Source organism: Brienomyrus brachyistius, chromosome 23 (genome assembly GCF_023856365.1).
Source record: "Brienomyrus brachyistius isolate T26 chromosome 23, BBRACH_0.4, whole genome shotgun sequence".
Classification (NCBI taxonomy): domain Eukaryota; kingdom Metazoa; phylum Chordata; class Actinopteri; order Osteoglossiformes; family Mormyridae; genus Brienomyrus; species Brienomyrus brachyistius.
The window spans coordinates 11,527,705-11,554,542 of NC_064555.1; the positions used below are offsets into that span (position 1 = coordinate 11,527,705).

General features: G+C 43.3%; 1 protein-coding gene across 1 annotated transcript; it reads left to right on the forward strand.

Annotated features, from left to right (window-relative positions):
- The first annotated feature begins 205 nt into the window (after nt 1-205).
- On the forward strand, nt 206-26,524 carry LOC125718943 (tripartite motif-containing protein 46-like). Its single transcript, XM_048993272.1, has 12 exons — nt 206-745; nt 4,653-4,908; nt 5,381-5,531; nt 10,280-10,478; nt 11,366-11,512; nt 12,022-12,117; nt 15,981-16,234; nt 16,622-16,743; nt 18,022-18,336; nt 21,464-21,693; nt 21,951-22,018; nt 23,143-26,524. The coding sequence occupies exons 1-12, from the start codon at nt 722-724 to the stop codon at nt 23,534-23,536; spliced, it is 2,256 nt and encodes a 751-aa protein (XP_048849229.1). The 5' UTR covers nt 206-721; the 3' UTR covers nt 23,537-26,524.
- Nucleotides 26,525-26,838: the final 314 nt, after the last annotated feature.

A 26,838-nucleotide genomic window follows, 5' to 3' on the forward strand; every position in this document is an offset into this window, starting at 1 on the left:
CAATATAATATTACAGTCCAAAAACATGCTGAGGCTAATTGGAGTTGCTAAATTGCCCATAGTGTATAGTGTGTGAGTGTGCTCTGAGATGGGCTGCCCCCCCCCCCCCCCCCATCCTGGGTTGTTCCGTGCCTCGTGCCCATTGCTTCCGGGATAGGCTCCGGACCCCCCGCGACCCAGTAGGATAAGTGGTTTGGAAAATGGATGGATGGATGGAAAATGACAGTACCGGATAGTGCAGTTTTGGTAGTGGAGGGGCGGCCGCTGGGTACACACGTTTTTCACTGGGGCGGGCGCTGAAGTTGTGGTTTGTCCAGGGCTCCGTGGCGCGCCGTACAAGATTGAAGAGGAAATGGACCGGCTCTTATTAAAACGTGGTACAATATGCCAGGGAGTAAAATAGTATTTTTAGTAGCAGAAAATAAGAATTAGCTCGTTATTGAATCAGTAACTAAAACCTCAGATCTGCAATTTTAAAAGAATGGATTAAACACATGAAAAATCAAATATCGCTTGTTAAATCACACTGTTTCCCCACATGAAAGGGAAAATATAATCATGCAACTAAGCGCAAAAAAGAAAAGGAGGAAAGAGCGAAACGTAACACGGAAATGCAGGCTCTCTGTTTCCCTCCTCCGGAGGGCATTGGAATCGCCGTGCCTGCGTGTAACACACCCCCTCGATAAGATCGGCCTTATTAGGGGGAAGGAGCGCTCCTGCCATGGCGCCCAGGAGCCAGCTGAAGGTAAGTGCGGACGCCGGACGCGCTGCACAACGGAGGATCGGCGGCCATGCGCGGAGCCTGCTCAGTTGGGACAGACGGAGAATGAATGTGCAGGCGCGGCGTCATTTTCAGCCCGCAATCTTTTCGGAATAAGTGCAGGCGGTGGGCCGGAGGTTGACATTGCTGAATGACAGCGAGATGGATATGGGAAACAGGTCGTGTCACTTTGATTCATTAATTTATAACAGATCGATGTTCTTTTCTTTACCTTTATTTTAATGTGTCCAAGTGTAGATGTGTGTTTCTGTGTCACTGCTACGTATTTATTTCGGGCGAAATGCTACTGCAATCAATAGGACGGTCGGGAATTTTAGCGTACGAACATCGTGCATCAGCTGTTGCATCCGAATCGGTAAGCCCATAACATTGAATACAGCTATTACTCGGAAAAAGACGTAATTATTTAGGAATGTCATCTCTCATCTGTCCTCTTAGAACGCCGGGTACTTTGATCAATGGGATGTTATCTACTGAGGAGCTTTACGGTCCTTACATTCGGCTTCTATAGTGTGAGGGCATCAGGGACACAATTCACAAACAAGACGGGCTCCTTGATCATTATTAGCCTCTGCTTTTCCTACACGACGTGTTAGTATTGAAGCCGGTGCACAGCCCGAACAGTGTGCAGTTGCAATACATATTCTGACAGCATTTACAATAGTTTTGCCTGGGTATTTTACATTTGTTTTTACAAGAGTAGTCCAGTCGTCATTCTGCAATAAAATGTAGTGTATGTTACTAATTTTCCCCAAAGCCTCAATTTTGAGGATGTTGAAATTGCTATTGTTTTTGAAAAAATAATTAACATACATCTTGCCGCTGTTAACTGAAGCTACAGTGGACACCTTTCTAGGTCTTTCTGCTGTTATAACTTTGAAGACAGTAGGGGAGGAGCTTGTCATGCAGACAACCTCATTTTCACGATCAGCCTACTTTACCATCACTCTGCCCCCCTCACCTCCATGTAGAGCAGGGCCACCATGTGGCACTTATTCGTGTCATGTTGGGCAGGGCCTCTGGTATTTATCTGTACTATGTAGAGCAGGGTCACCATGTGGTATTTATCGATACCATGTAGAGTGGTGCCACCTGGTGGTATTTATCTGTACCATGTAGGGCAGTGCCACCACATGGATTTTTTTTCTGTACCATATAGAGCAGTGGTCACCAACCCTGCTCTGTCACCCTGCAGATCTTAGGTGCAGCCCTTAATTTAACACACCTGATACAAACAATCAGGCCCTTCAGCAGCATCTCAGTATTCAGCTATGTCGAAACTATGTATCAGGTGTGTTAAATTATCCACCTAAGCTCTGTAGGTAGGTAGATCTCAGGAATGTGGTTGGTATCCACTGATATAGAGCAAGATGACCATGTGGCATTTATAGTTAGGCCCATAGGTATTTGGACATTGTTGCAATTTTTGTAATTTTCCGTCTGCATACCATCACAATGTATTTGAAATTAAGCAGTCAAGGTGTGACAGAAGTATAGACGTTCAGCTTTAATTTAAGGGGTTAATCAAAGGATTTCCAAGTAGCTTTCAGAAATTACAGCCATTTTTCACAGTCCCTCCATTTTCAGATGCTCAAAAGTATTTGGTCATGTGACTGACAAGTAGTTTCATTGCCAGGTGTGGGCTGTTCCCTTGTTAGTATATAAAGGGTTTGGAGTTGATTCCAAGTACTGAATTTGCATTTGGTAGCTGTTCACTGGAACTCAACAGGAGGTCCAAAGAGATGTCCATGCAAGTGAAGGAGGTCATCATTAGGCTGCAAAAAACAAACCAATCAGAGAGATAGCTAAAACTCGTGGAGTGCCCAAATCAACAATTTGATATATTATTAAAAAGAAGAAAAGCACTGGTGAGCTTTGCAACGCCAAAAGGCCTGGGAGACCACAGAAGGCAACTAATGTGGATGATCGCGGAATTCATTCCTCGGTGAAGAAATACTCCTTTATAACATCTAGTTAGGTCGTGAGCACATATGAAGAGGCAGGTGCATCACTGTCAAAGTTTACAATCAAGAGACACATATTGGTGTCAGTGGTGGCCTGATGGTTAGGGAAGTGCTCTTGTAATTGAAAGATTGCTGGTTTGAATTCCCAACCAGCAAGGTACCGCCCACAAGCACTGCTCCCTGGGCACTGAATTAGCTGTCCCCTGCTGTGTCACAGTGTCACATATGGGTTAAATGCAGAGGACACATTTCGTTGCTGTGCACTGTGTGCTGTGGTTTGTCAACACTGATCAAAAATTCTAAAAAAAAAAAAAAATTAAATACAAAGGGTTTACCACTAGAAGCAAACAACTAGTAACACTGAAAAACACGAAGGCCAGATTAGGCTTTTCCAGAAAACATCTTTAAAAAAAAAAAAAGCCGTGCACAGATGAAACCAAGATCAACTTGTACTAGAATAATGGGAAAATATGGAGATGGAAAGGGATAGCTCATGATCGTAAGCACACCACATTGCCTGTCAAACATGCTGGAGGCAGTGTTATAGTGGTACGGCATGGGCATGTATGGCTGCCAGTGGAACTGGGTCACTGGTGTTTGTTGATGATGTGAGTCCTGACAGAAGCAGCAGGATGAAATCTGAAGCACAGAGTACTGTACCCTCTGCCAAGATTCAGCCAAATGCTGCAAAACTTTACAGTACTAATGGATAATGACCCAAAACGTACTGCTCAAGCAGCCTAAGAGTTTCTCAAGGCAAAGAAATGGGATTTTCTTCAATGGCCGAGTCAGAGCATGAAGGCAGAATGACCAACATCGAGCAGCAATGAAGGCGGCAGCAGTGAAGGCCTGGCAAAGCATCTCAGGGCAGGAAAGTCAGTGTATGGTGATGTGCATGAGTTCCAGACTTCAGGGAGTCATTGACTGCAAAGGATTTTCAGCCAAGTACTAAAACAATGCATATATTTTACTGTATATTATATTACTTTGTCAAATTACTATTCAGCCTCTGAAAATGGAGGGATTCTGTGAAAAATGGATGTAAAGTTTAATGCAATATTTTTGTTAAGCCCCTTAAATTAAAGCTGAAAATCTATACTCCCCTCACATCTTGATTGCTTCATTTCAGATCCATTGTGGTGGTATGCAGACAGAAAATTACAGGTCCATACAGTACTGTGCAAAAGTCTTGGGCAGTCTAAAGAAATGTTTAAAGCTGTTTATCTGGGTAGCAAGTCTACTTTGACCTACAACAAAAAACACAATTTAACATTAGAACATGTGCAAATTAAGAGTAACACAATAAAAATTAGTAGTAATTTCTTCTAAAAAGTTACTGATATCGAGTTGGATGGCTAGATGAACACCGCTTCAGTTCCCAAACTTCTCCTCAGGGGCACCTCAGCCGTTCCATGATTTTGTTAAATTTCACCAACAGCTCAATTAAATAATGAAATGTATTGGTTTAAAAAGTCAGTGAGAGATTGACTAGCTGAATGAGGTGTGCTAGTGGCCAAGTCAAAAAATACATGGCTGCACTGGACGGTCGCTACAAATACTAGGATGATTTTAACAGAGGTTCTGAAAAGGAAAAGCTGACACACTTTGACAGGCATAATATCATATAGTTTTACACCAACACGAGAATAATCTAAACATCATTTTCTTTGCCTGCCTAACACCTTTGCACAGTTCTGTTAGTATTAGGACACTGATGCAGTCTAACAGTATCTGTACCATGTAGAGCAGGGTTACCGCATGGCATTTGTCTGTACCATTTTCATATATATTTTTTTTTTTATCTTTCTGTGTTCCCCGTCTTCTCCCCCTTCTTGTGTCTCCCCGTTCCTCCCTCCCTCCCACTGTCTCCCCCGGGATCTTGTCCTCTCTCGCGACGCTCCATTGAGGCTAACACGAGGGCCTTGGAGCAGGAACTGCAGTGCCCGCTGTGTAAAGGCCTGGTAAAGCAGCCCATCCTGTTGCCCTGCCACCACAGCGTCTGCCTTCACTGCGCCTCTCAGCTGCTCATACAGAACGGATACCCGGCCCCAGACATGTCCCCCGAGCCCAATTCGCCCGCATCAACGCCCAACAGCCGCTCCCCACGCCTGGCCCGGCGGCCCATGCCCAAGTCGGACCGCGTTGAGCGAGTGCTCCGAACAGGTTTGCGTTTGTGTGTGTGACAGTACACTAGCAGGTCTAAAAGTCAATGAAACTGCTCCATTATTCTGTTACTGTAAGGCAGTAGTTCTCAAACTCGGTCCTTGGGACCCACTGCCCTGCTTGTTTCCCAGCTATCCCTGCCCCACACACTGCTGATTACCTGGATCAGGGGTGTTCAGTCAATCAGAAGCTGAAAGACAGCTGGGACTTGTGTATGGGGCAGGGATAGCTGGAAAATAAGTAGGGCAGTGGGTCCCGAGGACCGAGTTTGAGAACCGCTGCCGTAAGGCATCTGTGTGAGATGTGAGAAGTTTGAGCTGCTGCTGAAGCCCAGCTGTCAGTCTGCCTCCTTGCTTGTGGTAGCCCTTACTGTCATCTTTTCAAAATCAGGTCTGGAATAAGCAACTGATCTATGAGCAGATTTCAGTGAGGGTGACTCAGGATGTCCCACGTGTCCCCCGCCCCCCTCCAGGCAGCGGGACATACCCGGGCCGGAGGCGGAAGGAGCCCCCACCCCCCGTGGTGCTGTTCCCCTGCCCGCCTTGCCAGAGGGATGTGGAGCTGGGGGAGCGAGGCCTGGCCGACTGCCTGCGCAACCTGGCTCTGGAGCGCATTGTGGAGAGGTACGCCCATCCCATGGCCCTACACTAAGTGTCTCTTTGAGCCAACTACTCAGAAACCCTTATTACAGGCCTGGACGGGGAATAAATATGGCTTTGGTATCCTCTAAGTGAAAGAGCCAAGAGATAAAAATACTTTTCATTTGTAAATACTCTTCCTGTTGATTGTAGCTAATCCTGTGTATATAATTTATATAAGAATGTTTTTTTTTTTGTGCAAAAGGAACATGTCAATGTAATCATGCAATTAGATCTTTTGGGAAATGTGAGAATTGGAGTTTGCATCCATTATGTATGCCTGATTGCCCTGTATTGAGGAAAATAAAATTGTGTCCAATCCGGTTTTGAACCAATATGGGACGTGCTTTATCTCATAGTTTTGGGGAGCATGACTAATGCCCCCCCCAGCACATTTTATCGAAAGTGGCAACCTTAATGAGGATTGACAGTTTGATCGATGAGGTCCATCTCCCGTCAGCCAGACACAATGACATGCAAAGGGCATGAGATTCTGAAAAGGCTGGTTAATGTGATTTAATTCTTGTGTCGTCTGGAGCTGGAATGTAAGGGATGCCAATGGAGTGAAAACTCTGACATCAAAGGCATCTACATATACAGTATGCTTTCCTGCTTCTAGGATGTTCTGGCTTTTATTTCATGTTTTTATTGGAACATACAGTAAAAGTGTATAATGTGATGTAAGCTTCTCTTCACATTAAAAGGTAAATTAATCTAAATAAATAAATAGACAGATAAGTGAATAAGTATCTGATACATAAACATGTAAGTGGTAACTAAAATTAAGTAACATTGTAAGTGGTAACTAAAATTACCACAAAGCGTAGTTTTTGTCCATTAAATAAGCTACAGGAGAATAACTTTGGAACGGGAGACATATTGTGCATTATTATAAAGATAAAGGCACAAAGATGTATGCATATATAGGTTATTACCTGTGGAAATTAAAGATGCCACAGAACAAAAATCTGACGTTGTATAATTGAATAACCTTGGTGTTTGTGATGCTGTGCTCTCACACATGCCTGTTGTATTTCACCTGCCTCTTCCTTGTCATACAGTTAAACCTCGCGCTCCTGCGCAATGCAGGCGTATTATTAATTCATCCACTGCTGCTCAGTTTTCCGCAGTTTTTTACTCAGCGATTGATCACACTGAATTTCGGTGTTCTTACTTAGACGTGGAGGCAATGTCCTCTTGCTTTGATCCAGTCTGTCTAAATATATTGGATTCTGTGGCTCCGCTGAAGTTAAGGCTCTCCAAATGTAGATGTGAGCCCTGATTAAATGAAGCTATGCGCGTTGCCAGCCGCAAATGTAGGAGAACTGAGTGAAAGTGGAAGAAGGACAAGCTTCAGGTATCTTTTTAGATATTGAGAGACATCTGGCGCTGGTATCAGAGAACTGCGAAAGCTGCAAAAACCAAGTATTTTTCTGATATTTTTGCCTCTAGTGTACTGTTTAAAACCATAAATTCCCCACAATCAGTTTACATGGGAAATTTGACTGAAATGTGTGAGAACTTCTTGAATTTCTTTGTTAATGAGGTGTCGAGCACCAGGTCTCTCATGTGTCCCTCTTCCTATGACCCCTCTATCTATGTCACATGTCCAGCTGTCTTTGACCACTTTGAGCCTGTCACTTTATCATATCTGGAAAAAATTATTTGTCATATGAAGCCTGCAGGTTCTCCCGCTGATCCAATTCCACCACATCTTTTTAAGGAGGTTTTTTTTCCCACTTTTGCACCTTATGTACTCAGTATTGTAAATGGCAGTTTAACCAATGGGATTATACCTGTGAGATTTAAGCACACTGTGGTTACACCTCTGATTAAAAAGCCTGGCCTTGACTCCCCTGTACTTTAGGCCTAACTCTAAGCTCCCTTTCCTCTCTGAAGTTTTGGAGAAAATAGTTTATTATCAGTTGAAATCATTTTTAGATGAGTACAATATTCTTGAAGTGTTTCAGTCTGGTTTTAAAAGCTGTTGTACTGAATCGGCACTGATAAAAGTTTTAAATTAGTTTTTTTGTAGCCACCAATTCTGGTTACTGTGTTGTTTTGGTACTGCTGGACCTAATAGCTGCCTTCGACACAGTGAACCATCAGATTCTCCTGTCTCACTTGTGCAATTGCGTGGGCATTCAGGGTGGTGTTTTAGAGTGGTTTAGGTCTTAATTAACTGAGAGTGGCGTCAAGTCCATATTGGTGCCGCTGAGTCTTCTCCAGCACCTCTTATGTGTGGAGTGCCTCAAGGTTCAATTCTCGGGCCTCTTCTCTTTGTACGTACTTCCTCTGGGTTAAATTTTTCGTAAATATGACATTGCATTCCATTTTTAATGCCGATGACGGTCAAATCTATATGTGTGATGCCCGGCTTGTACGATCCTCGTGTGTGCCACGCCCCCTGATTATCCACGTGTGGTTCCCTGATCATACCCAGCTGTGTCTTGTTATTTTGCTTCGTTTGGTGTATTTAAGTCTAAGTCTTGCTTCTACCCCTTGTCTGTCATTGATGTTAGTCGGTGTCGAATGTTCCGTGTCCTGAGTTTCCCCATTAAATCCCCGTTTACCCTGTATCTTGGTTGTTTTGCCTGCTTTCGCTCGCTCTCTGAACCACCCGATCGCCCATCGACACATCCCGGGCATGACAATATGCCACTAAACCAAGGAAATGCATACTGTGTTAGTCAGTTACTGGGGTGTACTGCAGAAATTCAAGCATGGATGTCATTCAATTTTCTACATTTTAACGAAAACAAGTCTGAGGTTATGTTGTTTGGAACAAGTGGTGGTATGAGTGATAGAGTTAACATTGACTTGGGTTCATTAAGTCAATACTTGACACATACAGCAAAAAATTATTTGGGTGTCAGACTGGACAGTGAAATGAAATTTGATGTACAGATCGGCTCGGTGGGTAAAATCAGCTTTATTTTTTTAAATTGAGACAACTGTCCAGAGTAAAACCATTTTTCTCTCTGCATCATTGTGAGATCTTAATCCAGTCGTTTATTACAAATCATTTGGGTTACTGCAATGCACTTTATGTTGGGCTTAACCAGAGGTCACTTGACCGACTACAGCTGGTCCAAAATGCTGCTGCTCGGCATTTAACAGGTACAATAAGACACGAGCACATTCCTCCAGTGTCAGCACCATTGTACTGGCTTCCGGTACGTTTTCGTATTGATTTTAAAAAACTTTTATTTGTTTTTAAATGTCTTTATGGCCTTTTCCCACAGTATCTGTCCGAACTGCTTCAGCCGTATGGTCCCCCACGTGTTCTCAGCTCGGCAGATCATTCATTGTTAGTTGTCCCTAAGACAAGGATGAAGCTTAGGAGTGACGATACTTTTTCAGTAGTTGCTACAACATTATGGAATGAATTGCCCTTGAACCCCAGGCAGGCCGACTCCATTTCTGTTTGTAAGACCTCTCTTAAAACTCTTTTTTTTTCTCTTTGGCTTTTAAATCTGTCTGAGATGTTGGCTTTTTGTTTTAGTGTTTTATTTGTTATTTCATTTTTATGCCTGTGTGTAGCACTTTGGTTAACTGTTGTTTTAAAGTGCTTTATAAATGAATTAAAGCTAAAATTATAGTTGAATAAGGAGAGTTCAGGGCATGGAACCGGAACCATGAATGTGAAACACTACTGGTCTCTCTTTCAAATATAAATCCTGCATATGTAAAAAAAAAAAAAAAAAAAAAAAAGGTGATACAACAGGCCGATTAAAAATCCTAGACTGTTACATAAATACACCCCCAAGCTTAACATATACTAGCCCACTTTCAAGCCCCATTGATCTGCACATCCTGCAACATACACTTTCTCTCTCGAGAAGGGCAGGCATGTGCGGTTACCACTAGTGCACCTGGCAAGGGAAAAATATATACTGACAGTCATTGATTTAAGGTTATTTATTACTAGTAGGCTAAGAAGATAAGTTCTGTTCAGGGGTATGTTTCTGAAAGACTCCCATTGGCAACTTCTGAGTTGGAACCATTCAGCTGCCTATGGTCCCAACAGCATAGTTGCTAACGTTAGCAGCTATGTTTTTGGGAAACGTACCCCAGGCTAGCAGTAAACAACATTACAAAGTCTGTGATACTGACAGTGACAAGTGGCTTATGTACTGCCTGTAGCCTACTTTTGGTTAGCTAAACAAATATATAAATTGGAAAAAGATCTTAAAATTGATTACACACAACACATTTACGAGCTGCTCAGCTTGCTGTTTGGAGTTCTTGATAAAAATTGCATGACTATCATGACTAAGCACTGTTAAATCTTTTGTTGACAGATGCAATGACTATGCTAACATGCCTAGGCTGAAATGGGAGTATTACAGTTACGTGTGGCAAAGCAGAAAGAGGACACTCTAAAATAACAATAAGAAGTACAGCATAGTACTTATGTGTGTGTATTTGTGTGAGGTACGATATATAATATGCATACCCTTAGCATAACATAACATTTCTGTGAAAAAGGCTGTGTCCAGATAACTGAGAGATGATTCACAATCTGGGCACCAGTTATATAAAAGGATGTTTGTTTTGCTTGATGTCTGTCAAACTTTGCTGAAACTGTTTGAAATAATCCAGAATCTATTTCCTTAATTTTTCATAAAAATTTATTTAAGAATAATTATTCTTATTTAAGTTAAGAATGGAGATGGGGTGTGTGAGGGTGTACCTCCACAGCACAGGTGCTGATGTTTCCCTGGCCTCAGGTACAGGAGCGCAATTCACATGTGCGGCGTGGTCGTCATGTGCCAGTTCTGCAAGCCGCCCCAGACCCTCGAGGCCACCAAGGGCTGCGCTGACTGCAGGGCCAACTTCTGCAACGAGTGCTTCAAGCTGTACCACCCGTGGGGGACACCGCGGGCCCAACATGAGCACGTGCCTCCCACGCTGACATTCAGGCCCAAGGTGAGCTGCGCGGGCATGCAGACTGGTCTTGTGATTTGTGTGTGTGTGTGTGTGTGTGTGTGTGTGTGTGTGTGTGTGTGTGTGTGTGTGTGTGTGTGTGTGTAGGTTATGTGTATATTACATTGTGGGGAACAAATGTCCCAACAATCTGATAAAATCCTGTTATTTTGATGTTGTGGGGATCACTTTTCAGGTCAAAAGTCTTATATTTTGTATAAATGAATGAAATGTCCATGGGGCAGCAAGGTGGTGCAGTGGTTAGCACTGTTGCCTCATACCTCTGGGACCTGGGTTCGAGTCTCCGCCTGGGTCACATGTGTGTGGAGTTTGCATGTTCTCCCCATGTAGTCGTGGGGTTTCCTCCGGTTTCCCCCCACAGTCCAAAAACATGCTGAGGCTAATTGGACTTGCTAAATTGCCCGTAGGAGTGCATGCATGAGTGAATGGTGTGTGAGTGTGCTCTGCGATGGGCTGCCACCCATCCTGGGTTGTTTCCTGCCTCGTGCCCATTGCTTCCGAGATAGGCTCCGGACCTCCCGCAACCCAGTAGGATAAGCAGTTTGGAAAGTGGATGGATGGACTGTCCCCACAAAGATATGAATACAAGTGTGTGTGTGTGTGTGTGTGTGTGTGTGTGTGTGTGGGTGGGTGGAAGAGCATGTGAGTGTGAGCAGGAGTGTGCATGTGCAGAAGGGCATGCGGGGTTAGATCCCAGAGTTTACTGTTAATTATGTTTGATTTCACCTGCAGTATGGACAGCTCTCCTAATCTGGAGACAGCAGGTCCGATGTACGTAATGAAGTAATGAAGCACATGGACAATGTGGCAGCATGTTTCCTTTTTCCTCTCCATGTTATCTCCATGCCCCCCCCCCCCCCCCGCCATAGATGCTGACCTGTGCAGAGCATGACCAGGAACGGCTGCACTTCTACTGTAAACCCTGCCAGCGCCTCCTGTGCTCCCTCTGCAAGCTGCGGCGAGCTCATGGTGGCCACAGGATCGTCCACATCAGCCATGCCTACCAGAGCCTCAGGGTGGGCGGCGGCCTGTGAGAGGACAGGCCCTCACTGCTGTGCGCAGAAAACTACTCGCTTATTACAGTGTTTACTCGAACAGTCACATGCTACAGTGTGTGGGAAAACTAATGACATATTACAGTGTTTACCCGGACAGGCTCTTGCTGCAATGTGCAGAAAACTCATCACTGATTAGTGTTTACTGGGACAAGCATTTGTTGCAGTGTGCAGATAGTAACTTATTACAGTTTTTATTAGAACGGGCGCTCATTCCCCTGTGCAGAAAGGTAATCACATATTACAGTGTTTACTGGAACAATCACTCATTCCATTGTACAGAAAGCTAGTCCCTTAATCAGTATAGTATGTCTTTGGACAGACACTGTTAGTATCTTATTTACATTACATACTACACTGTTGATTTTCACTCCATAATTTTTTTTCTCAATCCAAATTAATATGTAGACCTGTGTTTTACATGAATGGGAACTGTTTCTGTACAAACAATATGATCTTTGACCCCTTAGGACAAGATTGCCAAAGGACTTAACTATGTCTTAGCCAATCAGGAAACAGTGCATACCCAGCTCAGCCAACTGGAGAATGCCATCACTCAGACTGAGGTAAAACACTCATACCCACCTACCTGTAGTCAATATTGTATGATGAATATTCAGAAACACTTCTGTAATCATTCCTTGTTCCTCCTCTGGTTACTGCAACCGCCCCGTGCCTGGCTGTGCTGTACATCCCTGACCCAGCTTTAATTTTCCTTTTATTTATTATGTTGTCCTTCTGTGTATGTTACTCCACCCCCTTCTCTCCCATTATTATTACTGTAATAACACACTATTGGAGTTAAAGGTGCCAAGGAATGTTTGTGTGTTTGTTGGCTGTGCATGTGGCTTGATATCTTGTTGTATATCTGTGTGTATGAAAAGACCTGATATCTGACGAAGTGTTGTGATGTGGCTCTGGCTGTCCAATAAAGCTTGTATTTTTTGGATTTGCGTTTCCCATAAATGGCTGCCAAGGTTCTTCTATGATTGCAATATTGTTTCTGGTTAAGGCAGATTATTTTTCGATGAATATGTATTCTGTGGTTTGTGCATTGTGTAATGGGTTTTGGATTGCTTGTTTTCCGGTTTAAATTTTCTTTCGGCAACAGTTAATGCAACTTGTCAACTTCCATTTGGAAAACGCAGACTAAATGCTCTAAGGTCACCTAGTATACAGAGTCAGAGGGTAAAACGATAAGTGCTCAGCGACTGTGGCTGATCGTAGCGAGATGGCTTGAAGGGAGTTTCTAGTGTGTTCTCTATGCGTTGAATATGTGTACTAAAGGCTTTTAATCCCATTTTATACGTTTTTTTGCTTGCACAGTGTACTCTGTGATTTACCTCATACTCAAGTTTTTTTTTTTCCCAATTTCTCATTTGGAAAGGATTTGATGCAAGGGCATAGGTGTGGTTTCAACATTGGTATGGATCTAATCAACCCCAAACTCTCCCCCCGCCCCTCTAAAGACACGGTCCCTAACCCTAATCAACCCCGAATTCAACCCCCTCCCCTCTAAACACACGGTCCCTAACCCTAATCAACCCCGAACTCTTCCCTCGTCCCCTCTAAACACACGGTCCCTAACCCTAATCAACTCCGAACTCTCACCCCGCCCCTCTAAACACATGGTCTCTAACCCTAATCAACCCCGAACTCTCATCCCGCCCCTATAAACACACGGTCCCTAACCATAATCAACCCTGAACTCTCCCCCCGCCCCTATAAACACACGGTCCCTAACCCTAGTCAACCCCAAACTCTCCCCCCCGCCCTGCAAAACACGTGGGCCCTAACCCTAATCAACCCCGAACTCTTCCCTCGTCCCCTCTAAACACATGATCTCTAACCCTAATCAACCCCGAACTCTCACCGCGCCCCTCTAAACACACGGCCCCTAACCCTAATCAACCCCGAACTCTTCCCTTGTCCCCTCTAAACACACGGTCCCTAACCCTAATCAACTCCGAACTCTCCCCCCGCCCCTCTAAACACACGGTCCCTAACCCTAATCAACCCCGAACTCTTCCCCCGTCCCCTCTAAACACACGGTCCCTAACCCTAATCAACCCCGAACTCTCCCCCCGCCCCTCTAAAGACATGGTCCCTAACCCTAATCAACCCGGAATTCTCCCCCCGCCCCTATAAACACACGGTCCCTAACCCTAATCAACCCCAAACTCTCCCCCCGGCCCTATAAAAACACGGTCACTAACCTTAGTCAACCCCGAACTCTCACCTCGCCCCTCTAAACACACGGTCCCTAACCCTAATCAACCCCGAACTCTCACCCCGCCTCTCTAAACACACGGTCCCTAACCCTAATCAACCCCGAACTCTCACCCCGCCTCTCTAAACACACGGTCCCTAACCCTAATCAACCCCAAACTGTCCCCCGGCCCCTCTAAACACACGGCCCCTAACCCTAATCAACCCTGAACTCTCCCCCCGCCCCTCTAAATGTCCCTAACACCCATGCCCAAATCTACTACGTCAGTCTGAGATAACAGTTCATGCAATCTGAAGAGCAATTTGTTGTTGGCTATTACCTTTTTAATTTGTTCTGTCGATGGGGCTGGTGATAGATTATTATTAGTGTTTACTTACTTTTAGATTTAATTACCGATTTTAGTTGAAGGCATTTGATCTTATGTGTTTCTTCAATGTCAAGCTTGTGGTTTCAGCTCCTGTGGCTTGTAGAGTAATATCAGTTGAATGCCAGCTGCTGCAGGGGTGCTGGATGCCCCCGCTCTCTCAGTCCAGGCTGTCCTCACTTACACAGGACCAGTCAAAAGTGTGGACATGCCAAGCCGTCTACAAAGGAGAGTGATAGTGTCGCATCTGAGGACCTGCCCACCTGACCTAAACACGGAAGAGATGGTTTTGAAGGAGTCTGACTAGAGAGTGAAGGAAAAGCAACCAACAAGGACTTAGCGTATATATGGTATGTGGGAACTCCTTCAGGACAGCTGGAAAGGCATCACAGGAGGTCACCTCATCAAACTGGCATAGAGGAGACAATAGGGTCAGACAGTCTTTGTGCAACTGGGGATAAGGGCTTTGATCAAGGGCCCAGTGGTGGGATCACTCTGCCAACCACAGAATTTGAACAAGCAACTTTCAGAATACCAGCCCTTAGGGCTGCACCCCCCCCAACTATTTAATTCTGTTTTTTGTTTGGTCAGTACATAGTTCCATATATGCTATTCTATAGTTTTTATGTCTTTTATAATTATTTTAAAATGCAAAAAACAACACAAACAAACGGGGTGGGTTTGTCAACTTTTGACTGGTACCATGTGTTGCTTTAGACAAAAGTGACTGCTGAATTAATAACTGCCCAGTAATAGATCAGCCAGGGCGTATGTATGTAAATTAGCCGCTTCTTGAACTTTAATTTTCTGATGAGTAACTTAACTGCTTTGATCTTCGGTTTTTGATTTTTTTTTTTTCCAATAATTTTTAGATTTCGTTGTGTTTCGAATGTCATATTTCTTGGTTTTGTTCTGATGGTTGGAAATAATGGTAACACTTCTTGATGAGACGCAAATACTTAATAACTCTACTACTGATTATTAATGAATCCTGACATGAGATCACTATTTAACTAAGATTAGTTTGTGGTTAATTAATACATAAGTAATAGCATAATATTATGTTATTTGTGCTCTAACAAGTAAAGTGTTATCGAAATAATGTTTGCAAGCTGGACTGCCTTGTTATAGGGAATTGAATGCACTGGTGCATGCTATGTTATGTTGTAGCCTGAGATGATTGTAATATCTGTATTCGGGGTGTGAAGTTTTCCCAAACCAGTGGTTTGTTTCAGACCTCAGTGTCTGAGCCATGGTTCAGTTTGTTTTCTGAGGGGGGAGGGAGGAGGGTTTTTTGGGGGTGAATAACAAAAAAAAAACGGGGAAAATATTTGGGTTTTATTAATCACTAACCAACAGAACAACATTGAAGAACATGTTAGATTACCTTAACTTTGCATAAAATAACTATGTAAACAAAAAAAAAAAATACTGTTCTGTCCTGGAGAACCACGTCGCTGACGTGAATGGTCCTGGGGGGCGCGAATGTGTCTGGGGGACGCGAATGTGTCTTGGGGACGCGAATGGGTCTGGGGGGCGCGAATGTGTCTGGGGGACGCGAATGTGTCTTGGGGACGCTAATGTGCTGCAGAATCGAGTGACTTTCCCAGGGATCAGATGAGCACAATGACAGACTTTTACTTGATGCAAAGATTGAGAAAACGGCTTAAATCATAAATATATCCGACCACAGTGGGTGTAAGCTGAATATTCTACATCATTGGTCCTCAGGGACCCCAGATGGTCCATGTTTTTGCTCCCTTCCAGTTCCCTGCCAGACTAGGTTGAGAAACACTGGCCTACATCATGATACGTGCTTTTCTTCCTCTGGGTAGCTGAACAGCGCCTCTGCACAGGAGCACCTGGCGCAGAGCATGCAGGAGCTGGCAGGGGCCCTGGCTGGTAGGCGTCTGGAGCTGCAGCAGGAGCTGGATGGTGCACGGCTGAAGCGGGGGCGGGCCCTGGCGGCACAGCTAGCCATCAGGTGGAGCCTGCTAGAGAACGCGGGCCTGCTGGCCTTCTCCCAAGAACTGCTGAAGGAGGCCGACCCCCCCTGCTTCCTGCAGGCTGCCCTGCCCGCTCACTGCAGGTGGGCCATACGCCTTCTCTTTGCACCCCAGCCCGTGTCTCACTGTATTTGTTAAAGCGAAGGGAAATTAAAGTTCTTTCTGGAAAAAAGAAGAGAAAGGGCAGCTCTATACTCTGTCGACTGTCTGTCAAGTGACAAAATGTCCCCGATATTATAAACAGTCACATGCAGGATTGCCTGAGGTAGACAAGTGGAAACGCTGATTCCGGCATTGTCACACAGCTGCAGGGATGCATGCACACCTTACGGAGTACAGTGTTACAAACTATACAGACAGGCACCAAGAAGTATAATGTTATAAATGATACAGATTTCTGTCTGTTTTTGGGGGACTGGGACTGTTGTTCTTTATGCATTGGTTAATTTCCTCCCCCCATACTCTGACAGGCTGATGAAGGCGATCGAGTCTCTGCAAAGCTTCTCAGTGTCTGCCGATCCTTTTCTGCGACACTTCCAACTGGACATCACCCATGAGCTGCAGCTTCTCACTAGCCTGGATTTCACTGGGGGTATGAGCATGAGAGAACAAGCGAGTGAGAAAGAAAGAGAGAGAGATTAAAGAAGTGAGACTGATGAAGGACATGAGGTTGTGGGCTGGTAATGTCATACATTATACGTGTACGATTCAGTTTGATCCAAGGTGACTTACAGATATCATAGTAGGACCTGAAATATGATGGTACCCTGTGAACTGTTCAGAATGAACTGTATTTCATTGGATTTTGAATTTTTACTTTATACACTTTCTCAAATATTTGAATATTCAACAATGCTAACTCATCTCTAATGAGGACTTGAGAAAGGGATTGGGATTGACTTTACAGGATACAAAGAAAAATCAAAATAGAAATGTACAAGTTTCTTAAGGATGAGGGAGGCTAAAGGTGTTAACCCTAATAATCCCAAGATTATTAGGGGTCAGAATAATGGGTTGGCCTAGAGGGTCACCCTGTTGCCTTACACCTTTATGTTGGGGGGGTTTAAATCCCATCTGCATTGTTTGGGTATGTTACATACATTCAGTATGTTAGTATTGGAACTGGAAGGTTGCTGGGTCAAATTCCAAGGTAGGAAACTGAGGCCAGTGTTGGGCCCCTGAGCAATGCCCAAAATTTCCCCATGGTAATCAATGAAATATCGCTATTCTGTTCTATCATGGCTGAACACACAGCCATTTTGACCAGAGGTCATGGCTCAGCACACAGGTTTATTTGTAGTTACTCATACATACCTGTGCATATGGTGAACAATGGGAAGAGTGAGAGGAGTCTGCAACTAATAATATAATGTACAACCCTGTGACCTCAGCAACATATGAGCAGGTTTTTAAACCAGATTATAAAGGATTGAAACGTCCTGAAAGTGTAAAATGCTTTCATGGGAAAACTGATCAAGAGTCATCCAGACATAATCATTTTAAACATCTCCATCTAAGTAAATTCTCAGCTGCACCGGTGTTAGTAAAAGATGAAACTATGGTTTGCGGTCTTTTAGCAGACAAATTGTTTTTCCTCATTGTTTCGACCCTTTAAAATGATACCCTGCTGAAAATCAATAGGACATAGTCGATACCTTCCCTAATGCTTCAAACAAAAAACCAAGAGAGACCGCAGAGCAAATGTACTTAAATTTGCTCTGAGGGGGATACCTGTCCTTTTCATAGCCAAGCTCCTGACAGATCTGCCCATTCTGAAACAAAAACGTTTGGGTTTGACACAAATTTGCACAGAATCATCAGGATGTTGATAAATAAATGATGAATTCATTATCACCTCTTATTGTTTCAGCCCCTCTGGCACCTGTGATTGATACCCAGCGCACTCTGGCCTATGATCAACTCTTCCTTTGTTGGCGCCTGCCCCCGGGCTCCGCCCCCGCTTGGCACTATTCCGTTGAATTCCAGAGACGGGAGCCCGGGCTACGGGGGGCCATTGGGAGAGGCCGGCGGTCCTGGCAGCGCCTGCACGAGGTGACCGGCACAAGCGCAGTGATCGACAAGCCAGAAGCTGGCTGCGTGTATGCGCTGAGGGTGAGGGGCTGCAACCGGGCTGGCTTCGGAGACTACAGTGAGGAGGTGTACCTGCATACCCCGCCGGCACCTGGTGAGTGCCGGTCTCACCGTCCTCTTGTGGAAATGCACCCTGAGTGGTACTTATCACCTCCTGCTTCCTGCATGCTGTGATTATTTCACCATTTGTGACACTGTGTGTGATGCTGTTTCCTCTCCAGGATCTTTAAGTGTTTTGGGACAGATTTGTTTGGGAAGAGCACTATAATAGAGTAAGAGCATTGTGTAAGAAACACAACACTACACAAGAGTAAGAGCATGGTGTAAGAAACACAACACTACACAAGAGTAAGAGTATTGTGTAAGAATAACGGCACTACATATGAGTAAGAGTATTGCGTAAGAATAACGGCACTACATAAGAGTAAGAGCATGGTATAAGAATAATGGCACTACATAAGAGTAAGAGCATGGTATAAGAATAACAGCACTACATACGAGTAAGATTATTATGTAAGAATAACGGCACTACATATGAGTAAGAGTATTGTGTAAGAATAACGGCACTACATATGAGTAAGAGTATTGTGTAAGAATAACGGCACTACATACGAGTAAGATTATTATGTAAGAATAACGGCACTACATACAAGTAAGAGCACTATACAAGAATGAACTGTATGGATTTGAATGGCTGGTCCACTATGGGTATCCTCCTACAGCCTAAGGATTGATGAACTGTGTCCCTATTTATAAAGCGTCTCAGGATTAGACTTTGTTCTACCTCAGAGGAGGACGTGTGAAGAAAAAAAGCTTCCTACACCCACTGAGCTAGGAGTAGGAGTTTGTGTTTGAGGGAAAGTAACACCATGAATTCAGGACTCCTGGAGCAGATAAATGGCTTTGAGGACGGCATTTTGTAGATCTCCTTTGAAATCGCGGTGACGTGTATTTCTTTATTGCATAGTAATAATAATTATGATTATAATGGTGGTGATGATGATTTTGACCATTACCGTTACCCACCTGTTACCTGTCCTACTGATGTAACCGATACTTTAATATTGGCAGAGAGCACATGAGTTCTCCTTGTAGATGGAGCCATGTACTACATTGATGACAAATCATTTTCTGATATTACAGCAAAGAAATTACATAAAGAGAGAGTAGAACATTAATGCACAAAACCCACTACTACTATTACTATTATTCAGGGGCATTTCTAGCAATTGAAATGATCAGGGGAGGAGTCAACTTTACCTTGGGTTTGACTTTTGTTTTTTTTGAAGGAAGATTGGCATCGGGGGTAAAATACTTGGGGCTATAGCCCCAAGTGATCAGACCTAATGATGCCCATGCTGTTACTACTGCTACTGCTAATAATAACCATTGTATAGTACAAAGAATTCTGGAAGACGAAGAGGTATTGCTTTTGTTGAAAGATATCCATCCATCCATTTTCCAAACCGCTTATCCTACTGGGTCGCGGGGGGTCTGGAGCCTATCCCGGAAGCAATGGGCATGAGGCAGGGAACAACCCAGGATGGGGGGCCAGCCCATCGCAGTGTTGAAAGATATTACAGCTGAAAAACTAAATATAAAGCTAATTTCACCATAGTGATGGAATTAAGGTTTAAATCTGGACCTGCTTTTGAGAATACCACCTTAGAATTCTCGAAAGAAGATATATTCAAGCGTGTAACGCACAGGATGCGTGGCGTGTGCGTCGCAGAACTGCTGCGGTGCGGATCTGTGCATTTCCATAGTTCTGTCAATCAAAACCTGTAAAATAGAACCAGGGGCCTGTATCACGGCTGGATTACTTGCTTAGCCAGATAACTTGTCGGGTTTAAGGTAGTGTGAGCTAAATTCAAGTGAATCAAGGTACCTTAAATCTGACACATTTATGCGGCTAAGCAAGAAATCCAGCTGTGTTACAGGCCCCTGTTCTTCACTTAGTTCAGGGTACCCTAGTTTAAATCGATCTTCATTCACTTACATTTAGCACAGACTACCTTAAGTTCAACGGTTTATCCCAGATAGACTGTTACAGGCAAGCTCACAACAGACAGGAACAAATATGACTTTAGGGTTTACAAATGTTAAACTGTTAAACTTCATTCATTTTACTAGCTAAAAAATGGTAGCGGATTTAGAGTTAGCAAAACTAAGTTTAGTGGAAGCTAATTGGTCTACTAATGGTTTGTAGAGTTAGCGAAAATGCTAATCTGCTAACTAGCGGTTAGTGGATTAGCGCAACAATGCCCACCACTGCCATTCACTACCAGTGACTGTAAACAGCTGGTTTTCCAGATTTCTGTATGGGAACTTTAATTAATATTTTATCGTTCGAATATGTGATGAATGGACACTGTGTGCGGTTATTAATAAATATGTATGTAAGTACATAATTGCAATGTCAAATGATGCCCGTTGTCCCTCGTAGTTTAATGCATAAAGCACACATTACCAGACATGTCTGTGTCATCTAGCTTTATACTTATTAGTCCATTTATTCTATCTTTTGTACTTCGGACTGATACAGTGCAGTTATTAACAGTGATGTAAAAGTACTTCATGATACTTATTTTTTTCCTTAATTTTTTTTCTCCTTCCTTGTTCCCTTTGGGGCTCCATACAGTTGCATTACGTGCAAGCCTGGTAGCAAATATTATTCCATCCCTGTAAACCCAGATATCTCTTTATAAGTTCTGTGTCATCCAGCGTCTCCTTCACGTTCCTTCTTTCCCGGAATGTGCCTGCTGATCTTTGCCTGAATGCCATCGTTTGGCAGCTTGTAGCGGGTTAGAACTGCTCTGGAACTGTCCTAAATCTGCTTGATTTGGGAGTGCTATCTTAGGATGAGAAAATTAATAAAAACACTCCTACTATTGAAAGTCAAACCAAAATCAAATAAGTAAGAGAATTTTGGACCACTTACAACCGTCTTCTTACTCAAAGATGCTTTATCAATATGGGCACTGGTGTCTCCCATTGTTTGATTGTGTCCTGTGGACTGGCACCCCATCCTGGCTGCATGCCTGCAAGAAGCAATGTCAGACCTAAGATAGGCCTCGGACCTCCCGTGACCCTGACTGACTGACTTACTGATTGATTTATATTGATTGGATTCCTGGATGTATGGTTGTCAGATAGATGGATGGACAATGACCTGAACTGGTAACTCTTCTGCTAACCCTCTTTCTTCACCCCCTCGTCAGTGTTGGGCTTCCAGCTGGACGCGCGCTGGGCCCTGCATGCTGACCACCTGCAGCTGAGCCGGGAGCAGCGCTGCGTGCGCAGTGTGCCGGGCCTCTCACTGCTGCAGGCCGCCGGTGAGGCCCTCACTTCCTGCCCTCTGACCTCCGACCTGCTGGTGGGCAGCGTGGCTGTCACGGAGGGCAGACACTACTGGGCGTGCTCTGTGGACCCTGGTTCCTACCTAGTCAAGGCAAGTGGGGACAGATTTTTGGGGGGGAAGCAGCAGGTAGGGGGCAGTATTCACTGTATGACTGTACCAGTTTTAAGCATGAGAAGATTCTGAAGTGAGCTAATAGCAGTAATCATTCATTAGAGTGCTTCACACGTTCATACTCTGGTTTAAGTCTCTTTTATTGTCTCTGTGCTATTTGTTCATACTCTGGTTTATGGGTCCTATACTCTCTGTCCATTGACCTTGTGTTCCTTCTCAATGTCACTGTCGTCCAGGTGGGGGTGGGTCTTGAAGCCAAATTGCAGGAGTGGTTCCAGCTGCCTCAGGACATGGCAAGTCCTCGGTGAGACTGGCTGGGCAGAACTTGTATACATTGTATACACCTATATACATTCTCAAATGACTCAAGCTAGCCTAGGCACTCTGCGCATGCTCCACCATTCTCCACCATGCCCTACCATGCTCCACCATGCCCCACTCTCTCATAGGAAAAAATATATATATATTTTTTTAATGATTATTCCTTTTCAAGATTATTTAGTATATGTTTAAAAACCAGTTAAAATCACTCCGAGACATGAGAAACTTTTTTGTTTCACAAATACCCCAATAAGGGGCGGCATGGTTAGTGCAGTGGTTAGCACTGTTGCCTCACACCTCTGGGACCTGGGTTCAAGTCTCCGCCTGGGTTACATGTGCGTGAAGTTTGCATGTTCTCCCCATGTCATCGTGGGGTTTCCTCCGGGTACTCCGGTTTCCCAATTGCCCGTAGGTGTGCATGTGTGAGTGAATGGTGTGTAAGTGTGCCCTGCGATGGGCTGGCCCCCCATCCTGGGTTGTTCCCTGCCTCGTGCCCATTGCTTCCGGGATTGGCTCCGGACCCCCCACGACCCAGTAGAATAAGCAGTTTTGGAAATTGGATGGATGGAAATACCCCAATATTTATTACAACAAAATCTTGCAATATTTGAAAAATTTCCAATACCGTGCTGTCATAGTATATTATACAAAATACCTAATTTCTTGTTATGCCAAACTGATCGCAATTAAAGCTTGCATCACTTCATTGGTCCATGCATCCATTATTATTATTATTTATTTATTTATTTATTTATTTATTTATTTATTTTTACGTCTGTGACATAATAGGTCAACTGGAAAAAGCCCAACAAGCTGAAAGGAGCCATATCACCGCCTATTGTAGCAGAGTCGGACATACTTCCATCAATAAATCCATTGTCCATGTAAACTGGGACAAGGACAGTAGTTTGATTAAATGGCGTAGTCAAGCTACAACCGTAGCTCCACTTAGCTTTGCATGTAAACGTACTTTGTGATACAGACAGCCAGGCAGTGTCACTGTGTCACACTCATACAGGCTGCGTCACCGTGATACAGTCAGACAGCACTGTATTCGTCTAGCTTGTTCATCATTTAGCTTTCTTTGCATCTCCTCCTTCCAACCAGCTACGACCCAGACAGTGGCCATGACAGTGGAGCTGAGGACAGCCCAGATGGCCCACCCCCCTTCTGCTTCCTCACAATAGGAATGGGCAAGCTCTTCCTGCCCCAGGCCTGCATCGGCGACTCAAACAGCCCCAGCAGCTTGGCCCTGCCCCTACCCTCTCGGCTGGGTCTCTGCCTTGACTTTGAAAAAGGCCGCGTCGTCTACTATGACGCTCACACACTCCGCCCCTTGTGGGAGGGGCCGGTCGATTGCACCGGCCCTGTTTGCCCAGCTTTCTGTTTCATTGGTGGAGGGGCACTACAGCTTCAAGAGATGATGGCCAATCGCATCACAGAGCCAACCACCCCAAGAAGGGTGACGATCCAATCTCATACATCTAGTCTGAACAACTGAGATGCAGTAATTCAGTGGATTTTAACATAAAGTTACCTCAAGTTTTTTTTTTTTTTAATAGAGCTTCCATGAAAATATTACTTTTTAATAACAAAATATTAATTTTATTGTCATTTTAATGCCTTTTTTGTTTTTAATAAGAACTTAATAAGAGCTTTCTCTGGGAGTTACATAAAACTTATTTATGCTTGCTACTTACATGAGTGAATTTGATATATTTGATTATATTGATATTCAGGTAATGTTCATCTTTTAATATCCGCATCTTAGGCACTGTGTACACGTGGTTCTATAATGTGTCTTGGGTGGCTGGATCACAAATGGAGAACCAAATGGAGAACCAAGGTATCCAGTTTGTGTTCAGACTTTGTTCCTGCCCCACGTACAGTTTGTCTGATGTCTTTGTCTGGGATGCATAAATCCACATTAACATTTTCATTACAAAGCATATGTAGTCACATGTTTCCTAGACCACCTCAGCAAGAGGTTTGGGTGATCTGATCACAGTGTGTCTTGGTGCTTCTTTACACTTCTATTTAGCTCTGTCCACTTGCGATCCCATCATCCAAGATATATTTTGAAGCCAAGTGTAAACAGGATCTTAAATTCCTCATTATTACATGAGTTTTGTTTCGATGAGGCTGTGGAAAGGAGACATTCCCACTCCTTTTGCAGAACTGCATTCAGTATTTTCACTTACACATTGTCAGTTAACCTATCTAAATGGTTGGTGTTTGTAAATTAGGGCAGATATCAAGTGCTTGAGAGGATTTAATTTGTATTTTCGTTCTCAGGCCTTTTTATATCACAGTCATCATCAGGGGTGGACAGTAACAAAGTACATTTACTTGAATACTGTACTTAAGTCCATTTTTCAAGTATCTATACTTTTACTTGAGTAGAAGTTTGTTTTGGAAACTTAAGATTTTAATTCCACTACATTTGAAAGACAAAGATTGTACTTTTGACTCAACTACATTTCTATGAAGGTTCTTGTTACTCAGGACCTTGAAGCATAGTCTAACATGCGAGACAAAGGACTCAAAGATGGGTGTTAGGGGTGTTATTTACAGCACCAGGGAAACAAATGAGACTGCAAGGGGTCAAAACAAGAAGGCTAGTATGGGGAAGGACATCAGCAGACATGAGGAGCGACATCAGTGACCAGACTGGGGCTGACGAGACAAACAGGTTCTTAAATGCAAAGACTAATGAGGGGTAACAAGCAACAGGCTTGGCTCATCAGGGCCACATCAGGGAGGAGACAGGAGGGTCAGGCGGACATGATGAGCAGGATGTAATAGCTTTGAAGACAGCGGGTAACAGCTTTCTAACATGCGATAGGTCATGTTGTATTCATCATAGAAGAAAAAACAATTACAGTAAACTACTCCTGCACTATCAGTCATGTTGCTCTTGGGCAGTTATAAAGCTGGAGGTGTGTTAATGGGTTGACTTTTATAATTTTATTCTAAGGAAGCAATCTACAGAAATTGCACTGTCTGCCTGATGCACACATGTGCAAGAACACACACACACAAACACACACACTAGGTTACCTATATCTTTGTAAGGACCCTCCATTCATTCCCTTGGGCTTAACCCTAATTCCATCTATGACAACCCTACCAGCCCTTAACCTTAACCATAAGTAACCAATCAAAATACAAGACTTTTAGCATTTTTTTTCTTAGTGGGGACCAAAAGAATGTCTCCATGAAGTCAAAATGACACGCTTTTATCATGCTGCGGTTCCCACAATATAGTATATACATGACCACACACACACATACGCACCACCAGAGTTGTGTTAGAATGCTGCCATGCGGTTTTGTGGATGTCGGGTATTAAAAAAAATAAAATTAAATGAAAACAACAATGGCTGTCCTTTTGACAATTTGACAATTGGTTGTAAAGACATTATAGCATGTTCCACAAGCTTTTATTTCTACAGGTTCTACAATCAAGTCAGTGCAATTCTGTAGGTTGTTTCAGTCATTGGGTTCACTAAATGAATTGTGGCAACAACACAACAATGCATTGACATAAAAAATAAATGTACTTTTGCATACTTAAGCATTTTTTAAATGAAGTACTCCAGTACTTTAACTTCTAAGTAAGAATTTGACTGAACAGCTTTCACTTATATTGAAGTAATATTTAATTATGAGTATCAAAACTTTGACTTAAGTAATGTAGTTGTGTATTTTGTCCACCTCTGATCATCATATTCTTTCTTTTTGTTTCCATGATACTTACACTTTACAGCAATAAATGTGAATACAATATGAATGTAGACTTTATTTAGTCTTCTCTAAGGTAATTATGCTATAATAAAATTTGTAATTATCATATATTTAACCTACTGTAATGTAATATAATATTAAACTATAGCAATTAATTAACTTTGTAATTCCCACTATATACACATTTTTAGTTTATATGGGCAGTATAGAAAGGCCGGCTAAGATATTATCAGATCTATGTAACCCCATGTAATATGACCTGTGTAATACAATACAGGCACTTTAGTGCTAAGTTCTTGTAGGTTTACCTCTAGTTGTGAGACAGCTAGATAATGCTTTAATCATTTGCCTATCTAATAGGGGGTCACCTAGGTTTCCCTCTTTTCAGTTTTTGTGTGTGTTTTTGTGTTTATCTCCATTGTGTGCCTCTATGCTTTGAATGAATGTGCCAGCATGTCAGTATGCGGCTTGTGTGCCTAATGGTAAAAACTATTCACTTATTTCGAATTAAATGTATTTTTTAAACTTGTCGTGTTTAAACTAGGCTAGTTTCATTCTCATGGCTTATGTGATTTTACGAAACGGAATGTTTAATTACTGATTTTTTTGGCTCATTTTAACAAGCAGCATAGTATTTAAATGACTTTAGACTGTTGCATTTCATTAAGGACAGGCCATACTGATGGAATTGTTGTAAAGCCAAAAAGTATATAGTAATAATAAACAAAATGCTTGAAAGGAACATGGCTAAGCTGAGAGCTTCCTTTTGAATGCACACGTATATAAGGGTAGGGTGGGTCTGACTTTCAGCCCTGGGGTGACATGATAGATACCAGCCCAGGGGATGGGTGGGTGGGTGCAGGGGCTGTCCTTATGGTACCAACACAAGGACACAAGGAACTCTACTTTGACAATCTAATAACTACTAACATTTATAGGCATGTCCGAATCCATTTACCTATTTTGATGCTGGAAAAAACAGACTTTGCGTCATTGAAAGGTGCAAAAAGGTTGTCCTAACTCTCTTAATCATTCAGGCATGATGTGGGTGTAACA